Source organism: Oreochromis aureus, linkage group 15, assembly GCF_013358895.1.
Source record: "Oreochromis aureus strain Israel breed Guangdong linkage group 15, ZZ_aureus, whole genome shotgun sequence".
Lineage (NCBI taxonomy): Eukaryota > Metazoa > Chordata > Actinopteri > Cichliformes > Cichlidae > Oreochromis > Oreochromis aureus.
Window position 1 is genome coordinate 14,070 of NC_052956.1, and position 23,452 is coordinate 37,521.

At 39.8% G+C, this 23,452-nt stretch overlaps 2 protein-coding genes across 4 annotated transcripts; both read right to left on the reverse strand.

Moving 5' to 3' along the window:
• Positions 1-29: 29 nt before the first annotated feature.
• Positions 30-21,346, reverse strand: brox (BRO1 domain and CAAX motif containing). 3 transcript variants are annotated; one of them, XM_031733758.2, is made up of 13 exons: positions 21,213-21,346; positions 16,603-16,722; positions 16,227-16,333; positions 13,669-13,765; positions 12,842-12,937; positions 12,376-12,448; positions 7,372-7,477; positions 6,584-6,673; positions 5,483-5,568; positions 5,304-5,385; positions 3,007-3,157; positions 1,725-1,884; positions 30-1,633 (listed from the first exon to the last, which is right to left on the reverse strand). In XM_031733758.2, the coding sequence occupies exons 2-13, from the start codon at positions 16,701-16,703 to the stop codon at positions 1,550-1,552; spliced, it is 1,233 nt and encodes a 410-aa protein (XP_031589618.1). In that variant the 5' UTR covers positions 16,704-16,722; positions 21,213-21,346; the 3' UTR covers positions 30-1,549. The 3 variants fall into 3 exon arrangements, with proteins under 3 accessions (XP_031589618.1, XP_031589619.1, XP_039455331.1); XM_031733759.2 differs by lacking the exon at positions 21,213-21,346 and adding an exon at positions 17,189-17,340; XM_039599397.1 differs by lacking the exon at positions 21,213-21,346 and adding an exon at positions 16,987-17,053.
• On the reverse strand, positions 18,290-21,218 carry LOC116315448 (alpha-1,6-mannosyl-glycoprotein 2-beta-N-acetylglucosaminyltransferase). The gene has a single exon (XM_031733755.2). The coding sequence runs from the start codon at positions 21,157-21,159 to the stop codon at positions 19,903-19,905; it is 1,257 nt and encodes a 418-aa protein (XP_031589615.1). The 5' UTR covers positions 21,160-21,218; the 3' UTR covers positions 18,290-19,902.
• Positions 21,347-23,452: the final 2,106 nt, after the last annotated feature.

Genomic DNA, 23,452 nt, shown 5'->3' on the forward strand with positions numbered 1-23,452 from the left:
ACATCTACAAAAAGCCGAGAAGAAAAAAGTGAGTTTTAAGGGAATATTTAATACCATTGAAATACCTTTTACATGAAAGACACCATCAGAGGAGGGGAGAGCTGCAAGAGTGCACAATGTAAAACCGGTGATGTGGCACACCCTAATGACAAACAGTTGTCTTAAAAAGGATGTGGAACATATCTGATTCCTGCCACGCCTCCTGGATAAATTCACTGCTTAAAGTGTAATGACATCCAGTCTACTCAAAAGCAAAGAAAAGCACAAGGATGAAAATAAGTGCAAAACTCAATAAAAAGTCCAACGATGAGTTCAGGGAAGCAAATATACACCAAGGTTACGAGTATATTACAGTTTTGTTTCTCCGGTAATTAGTAACTTGAGTTTTATTTTTATTAACCTTTTATTTTGAAATTGTTAGAGTCTGATGAATATAAGAAACTTCCTTGAAGCAGCTCTTCAAAACCAAGTCAGACACAAAGGTACAAATGTCGATGTGTGCCTTTAAGGACCGGGCCTGCACTCTGCACACTGTCAACTATTGACAACAGCATGTGAACAACTAACAAAAGTAAGCTGTTCGTGCATCAGTTCACACACTGAAACGATTGACTCCAACACCAGCAAAAACGTGATTGGACTTTATACCCTCTGAAGTGTTTTGAATTGTCTGATAAATTACCACAAACACAAATAAATTAAAAGTTTTAGGGGATAACAGATACAAATTCACAACCTGATAAAGAATGATTCAGCCACAGGTAATAATAATAATATTATAGTTCCTTTAAATGAACAGTCAAAGTAGAAAACAGCTATGTCATGTACAAAAAGTATAATACATAAGTCGTGATGTAAATATTGATTGTAAACTGCTACTACAGCTAAAAGAAAACCAAACTCAATGGCAAAATCATGTGCTGTCCTTTCTGTCTGTCCAGTATCGATTGGGATTCCTATTGACCAGTGTAAATGTTTGAATGAGGATGCTCTGGACACGTAAAATGCAATTTAAAAACTAACAGTTTCAATTATCTTATTCCCAGATATACAGGCAGAGTGATGGAGTGCAGTTTCCCACATTTACTCTTCTGGATTAATTACATTGCATTTATATGTAGTGCTAACTATTCAGTATCAAAGTTTAAGTATCTACAGCATTTTTATGTTTTAGGAGGCCACTTTAAGCCTCTTTAATAAGTCAGTTTCCATTATCTGAGTTATCTGTAATCAGAGCGACCAGTTTACAATGCAGCCAAAGGCACCATTGACATAACCATGTGACCCATAAGGCTTATTTATTTTCATGTCCTAATTAAAAGTGATTCTCACAGAGATGTTTTGAGGATCTGGTCACATAACTGGCTCTGACTTAGATACAGTGATAACTGCTAAATGTAATATGCATGTCTCAGCATGAATGTACAACATGAGGACTAAATATTGCAAGAAAAGAAAGCATCTCTGGAGTTATGTGAGAAAAGTAAATGGATGTCATCGTTGTAAATGACGGTCGTGAAACAGGCTGAAAATGTACTGAATGGAAAGTTTAGGAGAGGACGCAGCCTGTGTCCTTCTGAGGCTTCAAGTCAGGTTCCTTCACTGGCTTCACCTCCTCCTCCTTGGGTTTGGCCTGCACATCAAATATAATTATAATAACACCAACAACTATACTATTGTTATGAAATAACCTAGAATAAATAAATAAATGATTTGGTGTGTACCTTGTCGTTTTTGGCTCCCTTTGTCAGATCGAAGGTGGCGTAGACCTCAGGAGTGCACTGCTCACTGAGAGGCGGCAGCTCGAAGGGGACGGGCTCAGCCAGACCGTAGCTCGCCTTCATGTCCAGCTGTGGCGGCTCAGCCGGGACTTTATGGAAGTATCTGTCCAAAGTAACAAGTAGAAGGAAGAATTTCAGGTTTTCATGTTTGGATCCTTCCCCTGTTGTTTCAAAGACCCTTTTTGAGGCTAACTTAAATATGTACAAGACTTAACCGTGCAAAGACAAATGGGAATCCTCTGTTGTGGTTCTCACTGAATCATCGTCAGCTGGGTCTTTTGATGCTATGTGATCAACTTAACTTACGACTCTAAGAACAGTTTCTTGCAAAACTGCCAGATTTTATTGTCACACTGTTATCGGCCTCTGTCAGTTAAGGGTCATAGTGATTTACAAATAGACTTGTTTCTAGTTTCTCTTGTCATAAAATGCAGTGTTTTCCTGCTTTTACCTGTGCCTGACACATGAAAGGTACCTCTAGCCACCAGCAGGTGGCATTTATGCATCTACAGACTGACTGGCATTAAAGCACAAACAGAAGAAGAAAACAACGATCACCAAACTGCTGACCAATGAAACGTGTGCTATGCTGAAATTAGATGCTACTGTACAAACAGGAACGGGCATCAACAACTGTTTACATAAGGATAGCTATAAACTAGGAAGTAGAGTGGGCTGTCCCCTAATTAGTTAATCCAGTTTTATTTACATAATCACACCAACGCTTTAAACTGTAAAAGACCCTACATTAATCCTCATGTTGAGGTGTTTCTAGGTGATAAAAGTAAACTCATGTATGTGTGTGAATGGGACAAATGTAGCTTGTAGTGTAAAAATGCTCTCTGGTTGTTTATTTGCAGTGAGAAGCAGGCGGGTTGGGTGGCGATACAGCAGGCAGGGGCTGAACATAAACCTGAAGGCGAGCGTTTGTGAAGGTGAAGCTCAGGGCAGCCAGCTGACTGTTTAATCTGACAACACACAAATGTGCCTTGTGTGAGTGGAAAATGTGTTGTTAATGATTGAAAACATGTCCTGTTTGAAGGCATAGTTGGACTCCTGAGCGCCACGGGAACAACGACGTGAACATCGCATCATCTCGTCATATGTGTGACGGGGAAAGTGCAGAATCTGAGCCACAACTCTGTGTGTGTGTGTGTGTGTGTGTGTGTGTGTGTGTGTGTGTGTGTGTGTGTGTGTGTGTGTGTTTGGGGTCTGGCTGACTCACATGAAGCCATTTTCTCTCTGGCACTTCTCCAGCGTCATTTTGATGAGGCCACCCAGCTTGAGGAAGAACAGCTGCTCCGACGGTTTGGCCGTCGTACCCGGGCCTTTGGTCTGACGGTACTCTTTACACAGCGACTCAGCGCGGGAGTAACCTGCACGCAGATGTTCTTGTGTTAACACAAAATATATCCAGGGAACAAAGAAGGGAAACAATTCAAACACAACTCTAAGATCTGCTGCAGCAATCACAGGAAGCTCCTGTTTGATAACCTACATGAGACTGAACCCAAGTGAGCAGGTAACACTCAGTAAGCACTGCAGTCTGCAAAGAACAGAAGTAACAGTCTTCTGTATGGCATGACTTCAGTTTTCAGATTAACACAATTAATGAAGTACTTTCAATAATAAATTTACAAAAGAATAACAATGCAAAAAAAGGTTTAAAAACAAACACACACACTAAATGACAGATGGTTCTATTAGAAGCAAAGACAGAAGAAATAGGAGCTTAACAAATTTATCAGACCACAGCCAAATTTAAGACTTCTGTAATGACCAAAGTCACATTTACCTCTGCTGAGGAGGGAATGTGTTTGTGTGCACGTGTGTTGTTTTGTCTGAAGTCTGATCAAACTTAGGAGTGCAGAGTTGGTTAGCAATTCATTCAAGCCTGCTTTACAGTCTTCAAGGTCAAATCAATGATTTATTAGTGCAAAAGCCTTATAACTTATAAACTGTGATTTGTGTATTTTCAACATAGAAAGTGCCATGTAAAGATTTAAAATATGTCCCATTTGACCTCTGACCTCTCAAAGTGATAACAATGCTATACAGAGCTATTTAAGACTTTTTTAACAGGTTTAAGGCACGTAGGGAATGATATATGGGGATTCTTAGTATGACGTTGCTCATATATATTAAATACAATAGCATTCCCTTTAAAGTAGGGCTGGGTATCGTCACTGATTTCTAGAATCGATTCGTTTCCGATTCACAAGGTCCCGAATCGATTCGATCCACGATTCGATTCAATTCGATTCGATTAAATTCGATTTAAATCTGGGAAATTTTGACAGTCAGAAATATTATAATTCAGATCAGTACATTTACATATTTTTGTATCTATAAAAAGGAAGCTAACACACGCAAGACTTTATCAAAGGTGTGAGCGTCACAGCAGATGCCTTTGTGTCAAAGTAGCTGAAGATAAAACACAGAAAAACATGAAGGTGGTTTTCCTGGCCTGGGATTTTATAAAAATATTCTGCAGTACATCAAAAACGAAAGAAAACCATTAATCAACACATGAACGTTACCTCTGACATTACAGTGATTTTATTAGAGACACGGCTAAGCGTTTTGCATAATTTTAAAAAGTTTAAATTTGTTCAGTATTGGTTTTCTTTTCGGAAGAATGTAAAAGGGAAAAAAGGAAAAAAACAGCGGCAGACAGCGCTGTAAACAACAGTAGACTTGTGCGTAACAAGCAAGCGAATAATGCAGAAAACAGATTTTTAGACGGGAAACTGTTCTTGAAGTACAGAGAGAGGGGGAGGGGGAGAGAGAGAGAGAGAGAGAGCTGTGCATGAAGTGTGATTTTATCATGGTGGAAGCAAAACAGTAAAAGTCAGAGTGATTTCATGACGATGTTTATGTGAAGCGTAGTTTGGACCTTCTTTTGCTGCTGGTTCGGTCAATATTGTTTGAAGAGCGATCAAACTAACAGCTTTAGAATCAGCGCAAAAAGGGCGTGAACACAAAGCGCGGACCCGCCGAAACATCAGAATCAGCGAGCTGTCAGTTTTCAGCCCCGACCGTGTCCGTGCTGTTGTTGTGCCAAAAAGTGATTGTCTGCCAGAAAGTGATTGCCGTCCGTGGGAGCGCGCACAGCCGCTTAAAGCTGCAGCGCCCGTCAGGTGAGAAAAGCGACATCTCACTGATTCTGATCCGCGGGTCCGCGCTGTGTGTTAACGTCCTTGTGAAGAATCCGTGTACCTGCTCTCATTTACTGTCTTAGCTGTTTGGTGGTTGTTGAAATTTTGTGACGTTTCACCTGAGATTCTGGCGTTTCGGGCAAAATAAATTTATATTAAAAAAATCGATTCAGGATTTTAGTGAATCAATTTCACGTTATCCAAGCCAGAATCGATTTTAATCGATGAATCGATTATTAAAACCCACCCCTACTTTAAAGTAAACACTGCACAGAGAGTGAGCTGCCTGGGTGGGGGTTTGTGCTCTCGACGTGCTTGTTTACGTCTCTGTAATTGCATTACACATTACATCATGCATACATACATTTCTCTGCTTCCTGGAGAGATCTGATTGCTTCTCCACATTTGTCACTTGCCAGCAGTGTCTGTCCATGATAGCAGTATGCCTGCAAACATAAACTCAATGACAACAATCTACAATACTTTGTTTTTTTGTTTGTTTTAATGTTATTAACCATAGCTGTGCTGCAACCTTTAGCTTACATAAGCCATGTAGAAGAGCTGCTTCAGTTGGAGATACTTCCTCCACTTGCTGCTGCACTCTGGCTCCAAGGTGTTCAGTGTGTGGTCTGTAGAGACAGAAAACTGACCTTCATATCTTTTCAGCAACCATCATTTTATTTTCTAGGCTCTTGGTCAACAAACCAGAAAGCTTCCCATTGTACCTAGTGATCCAAAAAGCACAGTTGCCTCAGTGACTTCATTTGTTGGAAGGCATACATCTTTCTATAACTTGATACCTCAAAGTCAGAAATGCTTCTGTTCACTTGTTCCATTACTTAGAGTTCTCCTGAGTTTCAGCTCTTAGCTTTGAACAGTTAATTTCATTCAATTCAATTTTATTTATATAGTCCCAAATCACCACAACAGTTGCCTCAAGGTGCTGTATTTATAAAGCAAAGACCCTACGACAAGATGTCCAGTCTTGCTTCTTCCAACCATTTCGAGAATAAAACCAATACATTTCATTTATTTTCTCAAGCCTTGACTGCTACATCTTCCTCCTCTATGGCTCAAACAAAAAGTCACTTTCTAATTTCCAGCCGGTTCAGAAAGCAGCAGCTCGGCTTCCTGTTGGTTTTAGCAGATGGCAGTCCTTGCTTCTCTCCACTGGCTATTCTGGCTAGCTGACAATTTTGAGATTTTACTAATAGGGATTTAAAGCATGTATGTGTTTGGTCCTGAGCTACAAAACATATATTGACACCAAATGAGCTAAATCTCCTCTGATTCCTCGGTACAGTTTCCTGGCTGTTAATCTGAAGGTGAAAGTGCTTTCAGGCTCCCACGGGTTTGAAATGCCCGAGGGGATCAGGCACTGACTGCCTTTAAATCCCTGATTAAAACATCATTTTTAAAGACTTGCTTTTACATGCTGGCATTACACCTTGTCTAATTTTATTCATTGTTGTTTTTCCTTTCTCTTTAATGTTTCCCGCCTAAATGTAAAGACTGGTGCTCTGTTTAAATCGTTGATCCTGCTTCTCCCCGTCTGTCAAAGCACTTAATAAACTCTGTTTCTAAAGGTGTTATATGAATAAGGTTCATAAACAGGTTTATTTTATTCGTGTCAAAAGTACAGACCAGCTTTTTGATAGAAGTTTGCAGTCTCAAATGCCAAAGCTGCGATGATTGTCGCATTGTGTTTCAGTTCAATCGCTCTGGCAATGGTCACTGTAAAAACAAAAGAGAGGAAAGAACCAAACATTTGCACACCGTGTCAGTGATGATTGACGATTAATGATTATCAGTGTCACATGGACTCTTGACTCAGGCCTTCCATTAACTGTCAGATTATTTGCAGAGTCAGCCTTTTTATTTTTAGACTCCACTAGAGCAGCTTTGGGTGAGTCACACTTAAATGGTTATATAATTATGTAAGTCAAATTCTGGGCCAAGGTTTGGCCCCTCTGTTCATCCACTGAGCCAGTTTTAGTCCCATCCCCCTCTCTTTAAGCCAGCTTTCTTCTGCTTGTAAACAAAAGGTTTGAGGAGGAGGTGAGTGGAGCTTCTGTGCCCACACCCACAGCTCAGTGTCACAGATGGTTACAACAGGGATACACATCACAGAGACGAAACAAGAGAAAAATGCACTTTAAAACAGGTTGCTTTCAGGACCCGTTTTCAAGTCTGTTGATAGCAAATTAGCCTTGTTTTATATCTTATATTACAGTGGTAGGTCTTATATTAGTATGCAGGATTATTTCATCCTATAAGTAAGTTATAATTAACATCAATGTGCCTCAAATGGACAATGTACTTTGGACTCAAGAAATATAACAGACTTTAATGACCATCTTAAACGTCAGAGATAAGAGGAACAATATCATCAGCAATCTGGACGATCACTGCACAGTGATCACTGTCGTTACCTTCCTGTGCTTCTGCCTGACACTGGATGATGTATGCATCAATGACTCGGGGCTCCAGGTCTCTGCCCTTTTCAGCTGGAGTGATTAGGCGAGGGATGTGGACATCCTGTAAAGACGATATCAGAATGAATAAATAAAAAAAACAAAAACAAAACTATAGCTTATAAGTCTTAAATCTCTCAACCTATTTGGCTGTAGCTAAAAATAAGAAGAAAAAGAAAGAAAGAAAAACTGTAGTAAAGCACTACAGGGAGTGCAGAATTATTAGGCAAATGAGTATTTTGTCCACATCATCCTCTTCATGCATGTTGTCTTACTCCAAGCTGTATAGGCTCGAAAGCCTACTACCAATTAAGCATATTAGGTGATGTGCATCTCTGTAATGAGAAAGGGTGTGGTCTAATGACATCAACACCCTATATCAAGTGTGCATAATTATTAGGCAACTTCCTTTCCTTTGGCAAAATGGGTCAAAAGAAGGACTTGACAGGCTCAGAAATAGTGCTGGGCGATATGACGATATATATCGTGTGGACGATAGAAAAGTTTCTATCGTGCCATTTGTCTTCTATCGTTTCTATCCCGAATTTTACAAATTATTACATAAAATATATCATTAACCCTTTAAAACCGGTCGGAGCAGGCAAACTCCGTTTTGCCTAACTATTTTTAAATCCCTGTAGAACTGTAACCACGTAAGGTAGCGCAATAATGGTTTTTTTTGCATATGAAACGGTAGGAGTTGTACTTACATCTTATTCCATTAGCTTGCCCTAGGTCACGGTTTCCTTCCACACATAGCTTTGCAAAATTGCATAAAAGCACTTCCAGCAACAAAAACATAATATTCCAGACTTGCAGCAACAAAAACATAATATTCCAGAAACAGGCTTTGCCGATCCGATCAGCTGTTCATAACACTTCCTACGTTGGACTATAACTCAGCGCGAACTATCGCATGTCCGCCATTACATGTCCGAAACCGGAAGTGATGTCATTTTCGCGGAAAATGTAGTTTTTTAAGCTTCAAAGCCTATGTTGGTGTTTTTAAAAGTCATGTTTGACTTTATGTTCTTCTGTATCGTTTCTGGGATGCTTAGAAGTCAAATTACACTGCTGTAAATCGTTTATTTTGATGCACATGCTGTGTTTTTGCAAATTTGCATTTATTTATTTTCATTTTTCCTGTAGTATATAAAAATTTGTGTATCTCAAAAATAAAACTATGAAGACACTCAAAATAAATCAATTTTAAGATAAGCTCTGGTGGACTTGGTTCTATGGTAGGTCTTAAAGGGTTAAATAGCCTGTGCAAATATATTAATGTTGTCTTCTCACTTTACATACTCTTAACTTTATGCAAGAGAAAATAAAGTATAAAAAAAAGAAAAAAAAGAAAAAGAAAAGAAACTGTCTTGTTGTTTTGCAACATGGTGCTGCTTTACATGCACCCGGATTTGCGACATGCTTTACAGTAACTCAAAACAAAGACTGCACCCTCTCCACTCGCTGTTTAAAGACTGCATACTTTCCAGATGACCACAGGTCAGGTGGTATATCGTGATATATATCGTTATCGTGATATAAAATAATTCATATCGTGATAAATATTTTTTCCATATCGCCCAGCACTACTCAGAAAAGTCAAAAATAGTGAGATATCTTGCAGAGGGATGCAGCAGTCTTAAAATTGCAAAGCTTCTGAAGCGTGATCATCGAACAATCAAGCGCTTCATTCAAAATAGTCAACAGGGTCGCAAGAAGCGTGTGGAAAAACCAAGGCACAAAATAACTGCCCATGAACTGAGAAAAGTCAAGCGTGCAGCTGCCAAGATGCCACTTGCCACCAGTTTGGCCATATTTCAGAGCTGCAACATCACTGGAGTGCCCAAAAGAACAAGGTGTGCAATACTCAGAGACATGGCCAAGGTAAGAAAGGCTGAAAGACGACCACCACTGAACAAGACACACAAGCTGAAACGTCAAGACTGGGCCAAGAAATATCTCAAGACTGATTTTTCTAAGGTTTTATGGACTGATGAAATCATAGTGAGTCTTGATGGGCCAAATGGATGGGCCCGTGGCTGGATTGGTAAAGGGCAGAGAGCTCCAGTCCGACTCAGACGCCAGCAAGGTGGAGGTGGAGTACTGGTTTGGGCTGGTATCATCAAAGATGAGCTTGTGGGGCCTTTTCGGGTTGAGGATGGAGTCAAGCTCAACTCCCAGTCCTACTGCCAGTTTCTGGAAGACACCTTCTTCAAGCAGTGGTACAGGAAGAAGTCTGCATCCTTCAAGAAAAACATGATTTTCATGCAGGACAATGCTCCATCACACGCGTCCAAGTACTCCACAGCGTGGCTGGCAAGAAAGGGTATAAAAGAAGAAAAACTAATGACATGGCCTCCTTGTTCACCTGATCTGAACCCCATTGAGAACCTGTGGTCCATCATCAAATGTGAGATTTACAAGGAGGGAAAACAGTACACCTCTCTGAACAGTGTCTGGGAGGCTGTGGTTGCTGCTGCACTTAATGTTGATGGTGAACAGATCAAAACACTGACAGAATCCATGGATGGCAGGCTTTTGAGTGTCCTTGCAAAGAAAGGTGGCTATATTGGTCGCTGATTTGTTTTTGTTTTGTTTTGAATGTCAGAAATGTATATTTGTGAATGTGGAGAGGTTATATTGGTTTCACTGGTAAAATAAATAATTGAAATGGGTATATATTAGTTTTTGTTAAGTTGCCTAATAATTATGCACAGTAATAGTCACCTGCACACACAGATATCCCCTAAAATAGCTAAAACTAAAAAAACTAAAAACTACTTCCAAAAACTTTCAGCTTTGATATTAATGAGTTTTTTGGGTTCATTGAGAACATGGTTGTTGTTCAATAATAAAATTATTCCTCAAAAATACAACTTGCCTAATAATTCTGCACTCCCTGTATAAGACGCAGGTAAAATCCTTTAATTTCCTCAAAAATCGACAGTGTGCCTTATGTACGAATTCTGGTTGTGCTTACTGACCTCGAACCAATTTTATGGGGTACACGGCGCTCATAAATCTGTCAAAAATGCTTCAGTACGACTTTGGTAAGCTACGAAGCAGCACTGCTTGATGGATTGTCAGAGCATTACGGCTACCGTAGTCAGGAGCCTCACGGAGTAATCTGGGTCCTAAACTCCATCTGCTTCAGGTCCCAAAGGCAAACGAACACTGAGAGTTAAAAACTGTCTAAATTCTTTCATCTTTAATAAAATGATCAGAGATGCTGCTTTACCAGGTTTAACAATTAAATTTAACATCCAGGCATCCATGAAAACAGAATTTATTAAATTTAACAGAGTTAGAAGTTAGCAGGAAGTTAGATTGCTAGTTTCCACCTAAACATGATGTAGCATGTTCTGACTGAGAGATTTCTGAAAAAATTCAAACATACAGCTCTGCTATCACTTCCAACATGAATGAAGACAGAAAACTAAACAGCAGTGACGTTTGTAGGGTTACTGAAAATGGGCTAGCTGGTTTATAATGGTGTGCTACGTGATCGCTAGCAACACAGCTATGTTGGCATAACATGAACACAGTGAAGCTGGAAGATGAACGCTAACTTTTTTTACACTGGATAAAAGTTAACGTGAGGGTTCCCGATGGTTAAGGACAAATGCAATCGTATGTCACGATGCTGTAAACGGACCAAACTTCAGTGGGGAGAACAACTGAGATAATCCATTGGCAGTGTTGGGGAGTAACGGAATACATGTACCGCCGTTACACATTTAAAATACAAAATATGAGTAACTGTATTCCGTTACAGTTACCGTTTAAAAAGGCAGTATTTAGAATACAGTTACTTTGTTGAAATAAATGGATTACACAGTGGTATTTTCCTGTTTCATATTGTCGCGGGTCAGGACTGTTTGGGTTTTGTTTGACAGCTACGTTCTGTTGTTCCAGGCGGCAGCGTTACGGTTGCCATGGTTACATGGTGACACGCTCTCTCTGTGACTGTGTGTTTCCTGGGTGAGAGAGCGCCTTTTTGTTGTTGTTGTGCAATGCTAATAGTCAGAATGCTACAGGCATAGCTCTAAACACTGTAGCATCATGGGCAGTGTAGTCCGTGCTGCAGGGAGAATGGACTGCCATACACGTTATGTGTCTGTGAGCGCGAGGAGGGAGAAAAAGGACAGTGGAAAAGTACGAGTTGTCATCGAGCAAAAACGGGAGCTGGAAGCATGTAAATATAATAATAACCACCGCAGCCAAGAAGAGTGCCTGACGAGCCCAGTTGTAAGTACGCTATTAAGACTCGACTGTACACTGTGTTCGTGTTTTCCTCCGAAACAATAAGTTCCGTTGGAGCAGCCTTTCAACGCCTCTCTCTGTCTCTCGCACAACAAAGTAAAGCTATTTTAGCCAGAGGTCCCTTTACTATGGTTCGGAGCCGCGGACCTTCAGTAACAGTAATAAATCACAGCAACAGTACATTCACGTAGTTGTAAAAAGCATGATAATATATTAAGTAATCCAAAGTATTCAGAATACGTTACTCTAATTGAGTAATGTAACGGAATACGTTACAAAATACATTTTGGGGCATGTATTCTGTAATCTGTAGTGGAATACATTTTAAAAGTAACCTTCCCAACACTGTCCATCGACAATACGAGGTTAGTCATTAATATACTGCAACAACATGGAAACAGAGCAGCTGCCAGAGAAGTCAACATTAATGAATCAATGGTAAGGAAGTGGAGGAAGCAAGAAGAATGAGTTGACTTATCTGACTGTTTTGTTTCGCTTAATGCGCCTTATAATCCGGTGCGCCTTATGGTCCCAAAAATACAGTACTTTACAGATGAAAACGTAACGAGGAGTTAAAGTGCGTCATTGATGTTTTCTGCAGGGGCAACTGCACTGATCGGTATCCACTTTTTGTCCTAAGCGTCAGTTTGTATAATAAAACCTTTCCACTGAGGAAAGAATTGACATCTCCCTCACCTTAAGATTTTTGAAGATTCCAGCAGCGATCTTTAAGCTTCGGTGAACGTCTTTCGCTTCTGTCTCTGATACACTGTGTAACAGGCAAACATGAGCAGAATAAAGTAACAAAAAAATAATAGCAATGATTTCAAGGTCATTTAAACCACTTAAAATCTTTCAATGAAACTAGTGGCATTAGGTTAAGTGGTGATTCTAAATGAAGGCAGGTGTGAATGACTGTCTCTATGTGTTAGACCTGTGATAGAGTATGTATGCATGTATAGATGGACAGATTTAATAGTGTCAGATATTGCACCTTAAAAATCTAACATTGTTTTTGTAATACTTTATGTTCAAAAGTCATGGCATTCTGTGCATATTCACATTAGTCACACTGTCCGTTGTTTTTGATGATATATTAAAGTACTTTGTAAAATGCATTTATGGAAAATAGTCTCACAGAAGAAGCCAAAAAGGCTCTTACTTTTCCTTTCCTGCCATCCTTGAGGCAAACTTTGTGTACCAGATGGCAACATTAAAGGCCATGGAGACCAGTTCAAAGACTGCATCCTGCTGGGCACTGGAAGGAGAGCAGGGAGAGACGGTGAGTTAGACAAAACACCGGCAAGCTGCTAATCCACTTTTCTGTGCAAGCAACCTTTACGTGGTCATTTGAGATAATATTTTCTGTTGCTGGACAGACTATAACACAGGATTAGACTCAGCAAGACACCGCCTAGATTAGATGGGTACATTCAATTCATTCAGTTTGATTACTGGTATGAAATTTAATTTAATGTATTTACTTATCTAAGGTGGAAGGGTTTTCTTTGTTTTGTTTTTTGTTTGTTTGTTTGTTCTGTTTTAGTTTTTTGCTTCGAGCCCTATGTACCTGAGCTGCATGCTAAATGATCTTTTGTTAAAAGGGTTGACATAATAAGCATGTGCTTCAGCCAATACCTTTTGATTAGCCTTGTCTCGTGCTTTCTGGGAGATCTTTATTCTGTAGTCATTGAGATATTTGAATGCTAATCAATAAATAAATAGAGTTCTGCCACTCATGACGACAAATACTGAAAATAACTAAATTGGGTATTATAATGTATTTTGCCAATTTAAGAAGTCATCAGCTCTCCCCAGAGGTCTTCATATAAGAAGTATTTCTGTAATGTTTCACTTAAAAAAAATGTTTAAAACTGCTAGCTCTTAGATAATTCATCACTGTATCATTAAACATGAATGAGATTTCTCTGTACGTGCTGGGTTCTTCCACTTACTCTCAGACTAGAAGTACTCCCTCTGTGTCCTTACCTTGGTGTGTTTCCTTGTAAGGTATCGGTCCACTTAAAGTTCTGGATGAACCTCATCTTGTTCTCCTGTGTAGTTCCATCCAAGGGCATGATAAAGCCTAATGCATCATAAAGATTTTTTAAGACAGGCAAAGAGACTGCTGGTTAGATGCAGAGCAAAATAACTGAGATACAATTCACAACCATTAAACTGTGTTAATATAAAACAAAACATTCTCATTTACAATTTATGTGTTTTTGACAACTAGTACATCATTTAACATCCTAGGACCTGGCGTCCAAATGTGGACAGCACATTTTGGGTTGTCTAGACCAAAATACCAAATTTTGCTCTACAAGAGCCTGATATCCACTTACGAGGACATAATACTGCCACTGTTCTATCCAAATTTACAACTTCCTCATATGTGGATCTCATTTTTCTCAGAAACAAAAATCAGGTAAAAAAAAAAATAATAATCAGGTAATTCTTTGTTTTACATTCATCAGGTCCCAATCAGCTTAAATGGCAATGAGAAATTAAAAATGCATGCCATGAAAGAGTTTGGGTCTTAGGAGGTTAAATATAGGCAATTACAAGACAAGACCAGGATCTGTGTATATGTAAGTGATGTATGTGCACAATCCAATCCAAGGCTTTTAACCCTCCTTCACATAGCAATCTTTAAATAGCCTTCACAGGTCTGGTTAGTTTTACGGTTGATTTACTGAAGCTAACTCTATTATTTTCTAGACACGAGCACAGTCGGTTCATTTCAATGTCAATGTCTTTGTTTTTCTGCTGTTAAATATCGCCACGATTAGCAGCAAACTGTTCGCCACAAACATTGGTAAATCAGTTTGTGCACTTGATTTTACTTTTCTCCTCAGATTATTTTGTACCATGACAAGGGAACTCTTAGAAATACACAGTTGCGACTGAAGCAGCAGCGTCAGTTGCACAAATTCCCAAGTCTTACACACAATCTTATCACTGGGTTCTTTGTTTTTAAACACCAGTTTATGCTGATGCAGTTAATAAATCTGGTCCATCATTTCCATGTTGCACTTGTTACATTTCCTACATTAACCAGCTGCTGACAGCTTGACACTTTTGTGCTATGGTGTCAAAATAACCACACACACAGACTTTTCTGAAACATTACAGTAATGTAACGGAACAACATAAAATACAAATATAAAAAATATGACATTCTATTAAAGTCACTGTAGTGTTGGTATATTTTTAAACATAGTAGTTCTCAGATTTTAATGTATTTTCAACACTGCTTTGTAGTATTGACATGGTGGAAACCCGGTCTTACAGTTTTATGTTAGTATCAGATCATGTGAAACATTTAGCAGACATAGGATTAGTAGATTAATACAGGATGTTAACCACTACGCTGTCAGAACCAAATTTTATCAATAGGGTTCTGCACGTTTGTGGAAGATCAATGCTGAAAATCTGTTTTTATGGCCACACTAGTCCATCAACATGCAATAGTATTTATACAATTTGTGCACTCTACTATTCATTCCTCAGTTGGTAGAAACCAAAGAGCCACTCCATAAACACAGAAGAGTCACCTCAACAGGACAAGACTCAGCTGTTCATCTGCTCCTAAAGGATAACAGTCACTCTTTTGAGGATGCCAGCGTTCACATTTTGGACAGAGAAGACAGATGGTTTGAAAGAGGAGTGAAAGAGGCCATCTACGTCCAGCGTGAACAGAACATGTGGCTTATGACACCAACTGTCAACCACCTATAATGTAGTTTTCAGATCCCTTCCCAGGCGCCTTAACCCCCACTTACATCTCAATAGGTCACAAGACAGGGTGAGGCAATGGTTTCACCTGAAACCTCTGCTGGTAATGATGCACGCCTTTTTCCACACCTTGGCTCATGATGACGACACACAAGATTAACAGTGCGTCAATGACTCTCCGAAGGAAAATCCCCTACTAGGGTTTAAATATCTGGGACTCACCACCTTTTTGTTTTAGAGCTGAAGAAGTCTCTTGAATGAGAGTTAAGAATATCTTGAAAAGTCTTATAGAAGTCCAGTCACCTTCTGTTCAAGCTCCTTACATTAGCCATCTTCTCTAGATATAAAAAGTGAGTTCTGGCTCAGTTTGTCCTCACTACTGAGAAACAGGGATGTCCAAATTTAGAGATGACACCAGTTTCAAAGGGCCACACTCAGTTAGTTGCAAATACAGTGTTGTTTTTGAAGTCTTTGAAAATCAAGACTGTTTCATGGCAAACACATTAAAAAGGGAAGGAAGGAGTCATTTCTCTCTTGAAGCTGTCTGCCTTTATCGACTTCGCTTTCTAGGTGCTGTCTGCACCAAAAAGTTGCAGGTGCGATCTGGGTATGCATTCCTGTACAGACTACAGATGAAGCTAAGCAGGCGAGAATGTATAGAGAACCTAAATTGTTACAGAGACCAAATTAAAATTTGTTTATAGCCAGAGCTGTGGCCCCTAGGCAATAACTGATATCCTATCTGTATCGAAAGTTATCTTAGAAAAAGATAATAAGATACAATTTTAGTGAAATGCTGGTGAACAAACCTTGAAGAAGGGAGAAGTATGCATCTGTGGCATTCTTCATGATCTCAGGATTGCAGGTGATATCAGTGAACATCTCCAGCAGCCTCGCTCTAGTTGTCCTCAGGTCACTGAACATATCACAAATAGCAACTGTTGCTTTGTGGACAGCCATATTCAGTGAGACTACATTTGAACAAATCATTGCCATTTTTGTTTAGCAGTGAGGCGACTGAGATTAGGTGGTCAAATAATGGTACCAGTAGCATAGTAATGGTCAAATCCTATCGATAGAGCGTAAGAAACTATACATAGCCGTTTATTAACCAACTGTCGTGGTCACCACCACAGTCAATGTGACAACCCTGCTCACGGTGTATCAGGTGGAGATAAGACATACTTGCATATCTTATTGGCAGCCGGGCTCCCTGCCACCCCATAGAAGTTAAAGGACACAGGAGCTGTCGCCTTCAGTGGGTTTCTGTGAAACCAGTGTGCCATCCTGTGAATGAATACACACCTACAAGACAGAGGAACAGTGTGACAAACAGTTAACAGTTGAGATAAAGGCAATTTAGATTACCGACACGCTAAAATGCCATACGTTACGTGAATGACGACCTTAGTTGTTTAAATATAAAGCAGCTAGCTAACAAATCTGTGACGTTGGCTAGCGTTATTTCACCATCGCGGTGGCTACAAGTATCCGTGTCAGCACTCCAACAAAGCGCTTTTAAGTACTAACCAAACTTAGTTTGAGAAACCAAAAACCCGTTAACATTACTTTAAGATGCCGTGTACACCGTGTATTTTTCTTGTCTGTTCTTGACTAAAGTCCATTACGTAAGCTTCTAGGACCAGCGGCTAACGGCTAACACTATGTACAGTTCCAAACATACGGGATTCGTTAAAAAGACATTACGGCTGCCTTCTAAATAGACAAGTGAACTGAATATATTCAAATACAATACAAACTGTACTGTTACCTGTCGCAGCTGACGTTTAATAGTCTTAAAGTCTCTCAGACTACACGACTTACTTCCGGAAATAAACACGGCATAGTAAATAGCCAATGACAAAGCCCGATTCAGTCACCTGACATGCATCCGGACAACGAGCTTCTGTTTTGTCGAGGGTTCCGAGTGGCCGGTGTCGTCCCAAAAAAGCCACCATAAGCCAAAAAAAAAGTGATTGCCGATGTTTCTGTGCGGATTTTATGTGTAATGCTGGTAAATAAGCTGCAGGCACCTGGATTCACAAATGGGTTATATTTAAAACTAAGAAAACCTGTTTTGCAAGTATCTGAATGACTGCACTTTTGGACCCCTGTGCTGTACACCGTAATTAATCCAGTCCTTTTTGGCCACTTAACATATCTGTTATATTTATCGAAATTTCTGATGTCCTTTGGACCAGATCTCTCTTGAAAAATATATTTTTCTATCAATTCCGCTTTTAATTTATTGCCAAAATGAAGTTATTTGGCAATAGCAGACTAGCCACAAATAACCTTGTGACAAGAATATACTTTCTGGCTCAAAACGAGATATGTAATGCAAATTATAGAAGAATCAGTGAATTACAATAGTTTAAATAACAATAATCCTTTGTTTGGCAAATCCCAAAAATCACTTTTTAGCATGACACCACAAAGGCTATAAAGATGCAACGATAAGCCTCTTTTTAAGTTGTGACCTTCCACCTGGGGTTATTTCGTCTGCTGAGGTGCCTTGTTAATGGTTTCAAGGTGTTACGTTATATTCCAACAATTTCCAGGAAATACCTTTCCAGTATATGCAAAGCATCACAGAAAGAAAGAAAGACAGAAAGAAAGAAAGACAGAAAGAAAGAAAGACAGAAAGAAAGAAAGACAGAAAGAAAGAAAGACAGAAAGAAAGAAAGAAAGACAGAAAGAAAGAAAGACAGAAAGAAAGAAAGAAAGACAGAAAGACAGGTCCTACTGCCATTAACGTATTCACTAAATAATGCTTCAGTTACAACCACTTATTGTAATCGGTTGATCCGGGAAACATTCCTAAGAATTTAGCGCTACATACGAGTATGTTTAGAAGTGTAAAAGCAAAGTGTCAGAAGGGATAAAATTCATTTTATTTTTCTGTCATCTTTCAAAAGTGAGCAATGAACTAGATCATCAATATCAACAAAATAAAAACAATGACCAAAAAAAAAAAAAAAAAAAAAAAAAAAAAAAAATAGTTTGCCCATTCTCAGCAAGTCAGGAATCAGCAAAAACAACAGGTACACACACACACACACACACACACACACACACACACACACACACACTAGATAAAGTCCTGTGTATAAAGTACTTGGGTGTACTTTGTAGGAATCATTTCATTATCACATTCATTTCAGTTGTTAGAGAGCACACAGTTGTGCACCAATATCAGATCACACCACGTATGTGGGGTGACTTACACCTATAGTACGCACAATGCCAGTGTAAAAATATTCTTAAACTACAGACTGAAGATTTTGGTAAAAAGCAACATTCACATTTCACTTTCCCTAAATATAGAATGGAGAAAGACCATAAACTATCACAACAAATGTTATTCTGCATTACTGGAATTTCTGGTCAAAAACAATGTTAACAAAACAGGTTCAAAATCTATTCTAAAACAAGGCCAGGCAGAAAAGGCATATTAGGTCATCTTAAAGGCACTAAATGTATCATTATACCTAGTTTTATTCACCGAACTTTTACACTTGAAAAAGATTTTTTTCTATAGAACCATGACACAGATAATTACATTATCATTTAGTCCATTTTGTCAACAATAAAAAGGTGCAAATATAAAAATGCAGCATTACAGGACCCTGATCCTGCTTCCACATGGTTCACTTTTGCATATCAGAAAGCAAATAAGCCACCTCCTGCTTTTGCAACTGGGAATCAATAAGTCAGGGAGTAGGAAACTGATTAAATTGGCATTATCGCCCCAAAAGAGAGATCCGTTTACATCAGACAGACACTGAATGTTACAAAGAAAATTCCATTTACAAAGTCATTCATTCCAACAGCTAGCTTACAAATGTCTGCCAAATGAGCTGCAACGTTCCTAATGTACTGCCTTCCACACTTGATTAAAGCTGCAAGTCTGAATTGTCTTTTTTTGTTGTCACTTTAAAACGTACCAAAGAAGCACATGAGTAAAAACATTGAATTTCAAACGTTTGATAATAACAGTGTAAAAATCATGTTGCAACAAGCTGAAATGTAAATGTAAATAAATGACTGCAGTGCTCCAAGTTACGCAATTTGCAAATAAATTCACAAATGACAGTGCGTATGTGCACACTCGGGATATTGTTTACTCTCAGTTTACAACAAAGTGCAATATATCTAGTCTAATTTTGTGGCTTGTAGGATACCCAGAGAGCTGCGGATATTCAGTTGAACTGAACTTGCAGGCAGTATACAGAACAAATTTCAACAAAAGGTGTTGGCACCCATACATCTTTGGTAATTTAAGAAAAAAAAATTGATTGTCTTTACTGTGCTGAACAATGCAGTATGTTTAGATCTGATTTGGTCCAATTTTTTTTTTATCATTTAAAAAGAAAACAAACAAAAACAAAACACTGAAAGTGAAGACAACCCAATGCAGCCCCTAAAAAGCCTGAAAAAGTTATTTTCAGATGGCACACCTGTAGAATGTTAAAAAGCTGCAGTTCAGAGTCGTTTGGCGTAGTTATTGCATAGAATGTGATCGCGAATGTCTCCCCATCCTCCGTTCTTCATGTGCGCTTTGTGCGCCACCGGTTCTGCACCATCGAGGACAAGAGATGGAGGAAAGAGGCCGGCCTTAGCTTTCTGAAGTCCTTCGTCAACCTTCTGCGCGGCCCACTCTGGTCTGCAGTTCTCCTTCTGGTGAAGTCCACAGTCTCCTGTATGAAGAACCCTTGAGCCCAGTGCTGCCGCCACTTTGAGGGGCTTCGATATGCAGGTTCCAGAGATGTGCTGCAAAGTCCAGTCCCAGTTGTAGTCGTCGTACGTGCAGAATTCATTGCTGCACCCCATCAGCTTGTAGTACACCTCCCTGGAGATGGCCATGCCTATGTTGTGTTTCGTGGACATCCAGCCTGTGGTCAACACCTTGTTGGATAGGGCGGTGAAACCATCCAGGCCGTTATGGTTACCCAAAGCCAGCATGTCACAGTCTGGGCAGTTGTTTTTTCTGAACTCGATCATTGATTTATAAAAATGGAAAAAGTCTGGTAAGATGTAGTTGTCTTCCTCTAGAAATACTGCAAAGCCACTGTAGCCCTGCATCGCCTGCACTCGCTCCCACACGAAGTGCAGCTTCCACCACCAGTGGTGTTTGGTTTGAGTGATGAAGGCTTCTCTGTAATGCCCGTAGGAGTCGGGGTGTTCTGCATTGAGGCATCCTGTTTCCAGAGCCCTGTCCTTGGATATGTCTCGGGGGCAGTCTCGTGGATCCTGCCCAGGAAACTCTCTTGGATACAGCTGAGTGCTGAAGGGGAAATAAATCTGCAGTACCTTGCAGAAAGTTATCCCTTGAACAATTGTGTTGATTTCCTCTGAAAAATAGTCATGGCTAAAGATGAGGAGGAAGCTGTGGACCTCAGCAGCTTTGGCCAAAGATTTGATAAGCAGCCTGAGGTATTCCGGTCTGTTGTGGACTTGCACAACCAGCACCAGCCGAGGGTCCCCTGAAAATCTGTCTGCATTGTGAACAGACTGCTTTAAGTTGGCACTGTACACGGACTGAGTTAGCTCCGACAGAGACCCGAAGTTAAACTTTACCGGGTCACTAGAGCTCACGCCCGGGTTCTCTTTTGCGGTGTTACCAGGTCCGCTTGTGTCATCAGAAACTAATAACACGCGTGTTGAAAACAAGAGAGTAACAACTACGAAGGAAACGCCGAGCAGCGCGAGCAGATTCCTCTTGAGCAGCCGAAACCTCATTTTCTTTGAGTAAAAACACACTCCGGAGCTGAATAGCAGTGGCGTTCATTCACCTTGTCGCGCGCCTCTTCGCCCCAAACTTCCGTGCAACATTGCGTCCTCGCGCCCCTCCTCATGAACGCTCCATTGTCGCGTGACAGTTCTTGAACCGTGTGTGAAACGCTTCCTGACGGTTGCTCTAGAAAAGATGTCGAGGGCTTTCCAGAGGAGAGCCGTGTCATTTGTTACACAGTCGCTCCTGCCGCTTGTTTTTTAACACCTGTGTGTGGAAAAGTAGAAGCAAGCGGTTTGACCAAGTTCATAAAACTTATGTGTACATTTAGCGGTTACGAAAAAGGGAAGTTAACTCTCCGTTGTTAGTTTGTTGTACTTACCCGAAGTAGGTGTAATGTGTCAACACGATACTACCAGGAAGAGGATGATAGGGCTGTGATACATGTTGGGTTCAACTTATTGACTGCTGACGTGTACAATCCAACCAATGGGGGAAGAGCGCGAGGTCCTGCTAAGCGAATCATGATCCTGCTTATAGCTCCGTCACATGAGAAGGAAATGCAAATCAGAGCCCATTTGATTGGTAAACGATAGCGAATGTTTTATAGAAGGTTACTGCTTTTACTGCAAAGACCTTGGAATTAAATATTTGCTTATTATGTGGTGTATGAAATTAGACTGTTGTATGTAGGTACTAAAGCCAGGGAGTGAAATAAGAGTGACTGGGACTTTTCTCTTCTTACTTCTTATTCGAGTAAGCGTTCTGCCCGTTAATTTAAAAAAAATATTTGAGGTGGAATCAAGGTTAGGAATGCTTAAGGAGGCATGGCATTACACTCTGCTAACATTTAGGTGATGAGGGCAGGTATCTTGGGTGGTTTGGAGAGCACCCAATTAATCTGTGATGTAAGCTAGAATAAGCACTGTACATCATTTGAAATGTCCCATTCTAAACTGAAGCTTTAAGAATCCATCCACACTATAAAGCTGCCTTTTGTTGCTGTCACATCATCTCCCAGTGGAAGCAGTTAGGAACTGTGATGGCACACCCTCCCTGAGCGAGGCCTGGGATTCCAAAGTAGGTGTATTTGTTAAGTGTGTTACCCTTGGCGTGTCACAACCCTCCATGGTGGTTGTAGCTAATATGGTAATGACGGCCCCCCATCATTACCATATTAGCTACAACGGCCTGGGAAGTGCTGCAGTCTGACCTGTAGAAGCTCCAAGCATGTGGATTTAGTGGGTCACTGGTCAATACTAAAGAAAGAAAGTTGAGATTAGATTGATCTCAGTCACAAAAATTTGTTATTATTTATTTTTTGGTTGACTGTAAGTCTGAAAACATAAAGGTGATCAGTTCTGTATATAATATACAAACTGTTTCTTTTTTGCAATATTTATAGCTTCTTTGTTATCAGCTAAGCTGTTTAGCATTGTTTCCATTGATGAATGTAACAAAGTAAAAACAGCCCGATTACAAATCAAGGACCACATTACAACACTTTTTACTGGTTGTGTTGCAGTAGTGAATTATATTTGTGTTTCAGTCAACTGCCTATTTGGTATACTCTTAATTTAATTACCTTACAATAAAAAATGAGCTTTGGCTTATTTCAGTTTCCTCAACCTATGCTTTACACCCTGCTGGATTCTTGCCCCAGTCAATGATGTCATGTCACACCAGCACATGCAATTCTGATTTTCTTTGCAGATAGGGATTGCGAAAAAAAATACCAGGGAAAAAATGAAAGCTGTAAATGTTGTATCGTTATACTGTTCCATACTGTTGTGACCCAGTCACTCCTAATTCACTCCGCCTTCATTCTTCCTCCTTCACTCTTCCTTCTACACCTACAAGTTTTCTGTGGCCTTACTGACTTTGGGCTCGTTCTACATCGTTCATGAAAGGAAACACAATCCCCCCCCCCCCCGATCTGTTCAGGTCTGACTGGTTCAACACATAACAAAAGTGTGAGGTGTAACTCCTGAAACTCTAAGGCAGTAACCTAACAAAAGGAGATGGAACTAAAGATGTTAGGGCTTAGTGCCAGCATTAGGGCAGTACTGAGCCTGAACTGAACTGGAGGTTTGAGAATACTCGTAATGCAGCGCTACTGAAAAATCTAAATGTTTGTTAGGTGCTGTTTAATAAATGGATACAATATCATGCACACAATTAAATGAGTATGTGATTTGTTTAAGTTTTTATGCATCAGATTTAGACTTACAGGTGCTAGCTTTTATTCCTATAGAACAATACATGCTTCCATCCAGGAACAACAGATGGAAATGAGCTTTT

What these genes read in the sequence shown, in the direction of transcription:
- brox (XM_039599397.1), bottom strand. Translation starts at nt 17,042, where the DNA reads ATGGACTTTAGTCAAGAACAGACAAGAAAAATACACGGTGTACACGGC. An exon ending in AAACTTCTATCAAAAAGCTG is followed by an intron (nt 5,569 to 6,583) that starts GTCTGTACTTTT and finishes CTGTCTCTACAG; the next exon opens with ACCACACACTGAACACCTTG. An exon ending in TCTCCAGGAAGCAGAGAAAT is followed by an intron (nt 3,158 to 5,303) that starts GTATGTATGCAT and finishes ATCTGCGTGCAG; the next exon opens with GTTACTCCCGCGCTGAGTCG.
- LOC116315448 (XM_031733755.2), bottom strand. Translation starts at nt 21,159, where the DNA reads ATGAGGTTTCGGCTGCTCAAGAGGAATCTGCTCGCGCTGCTCGGCGTT.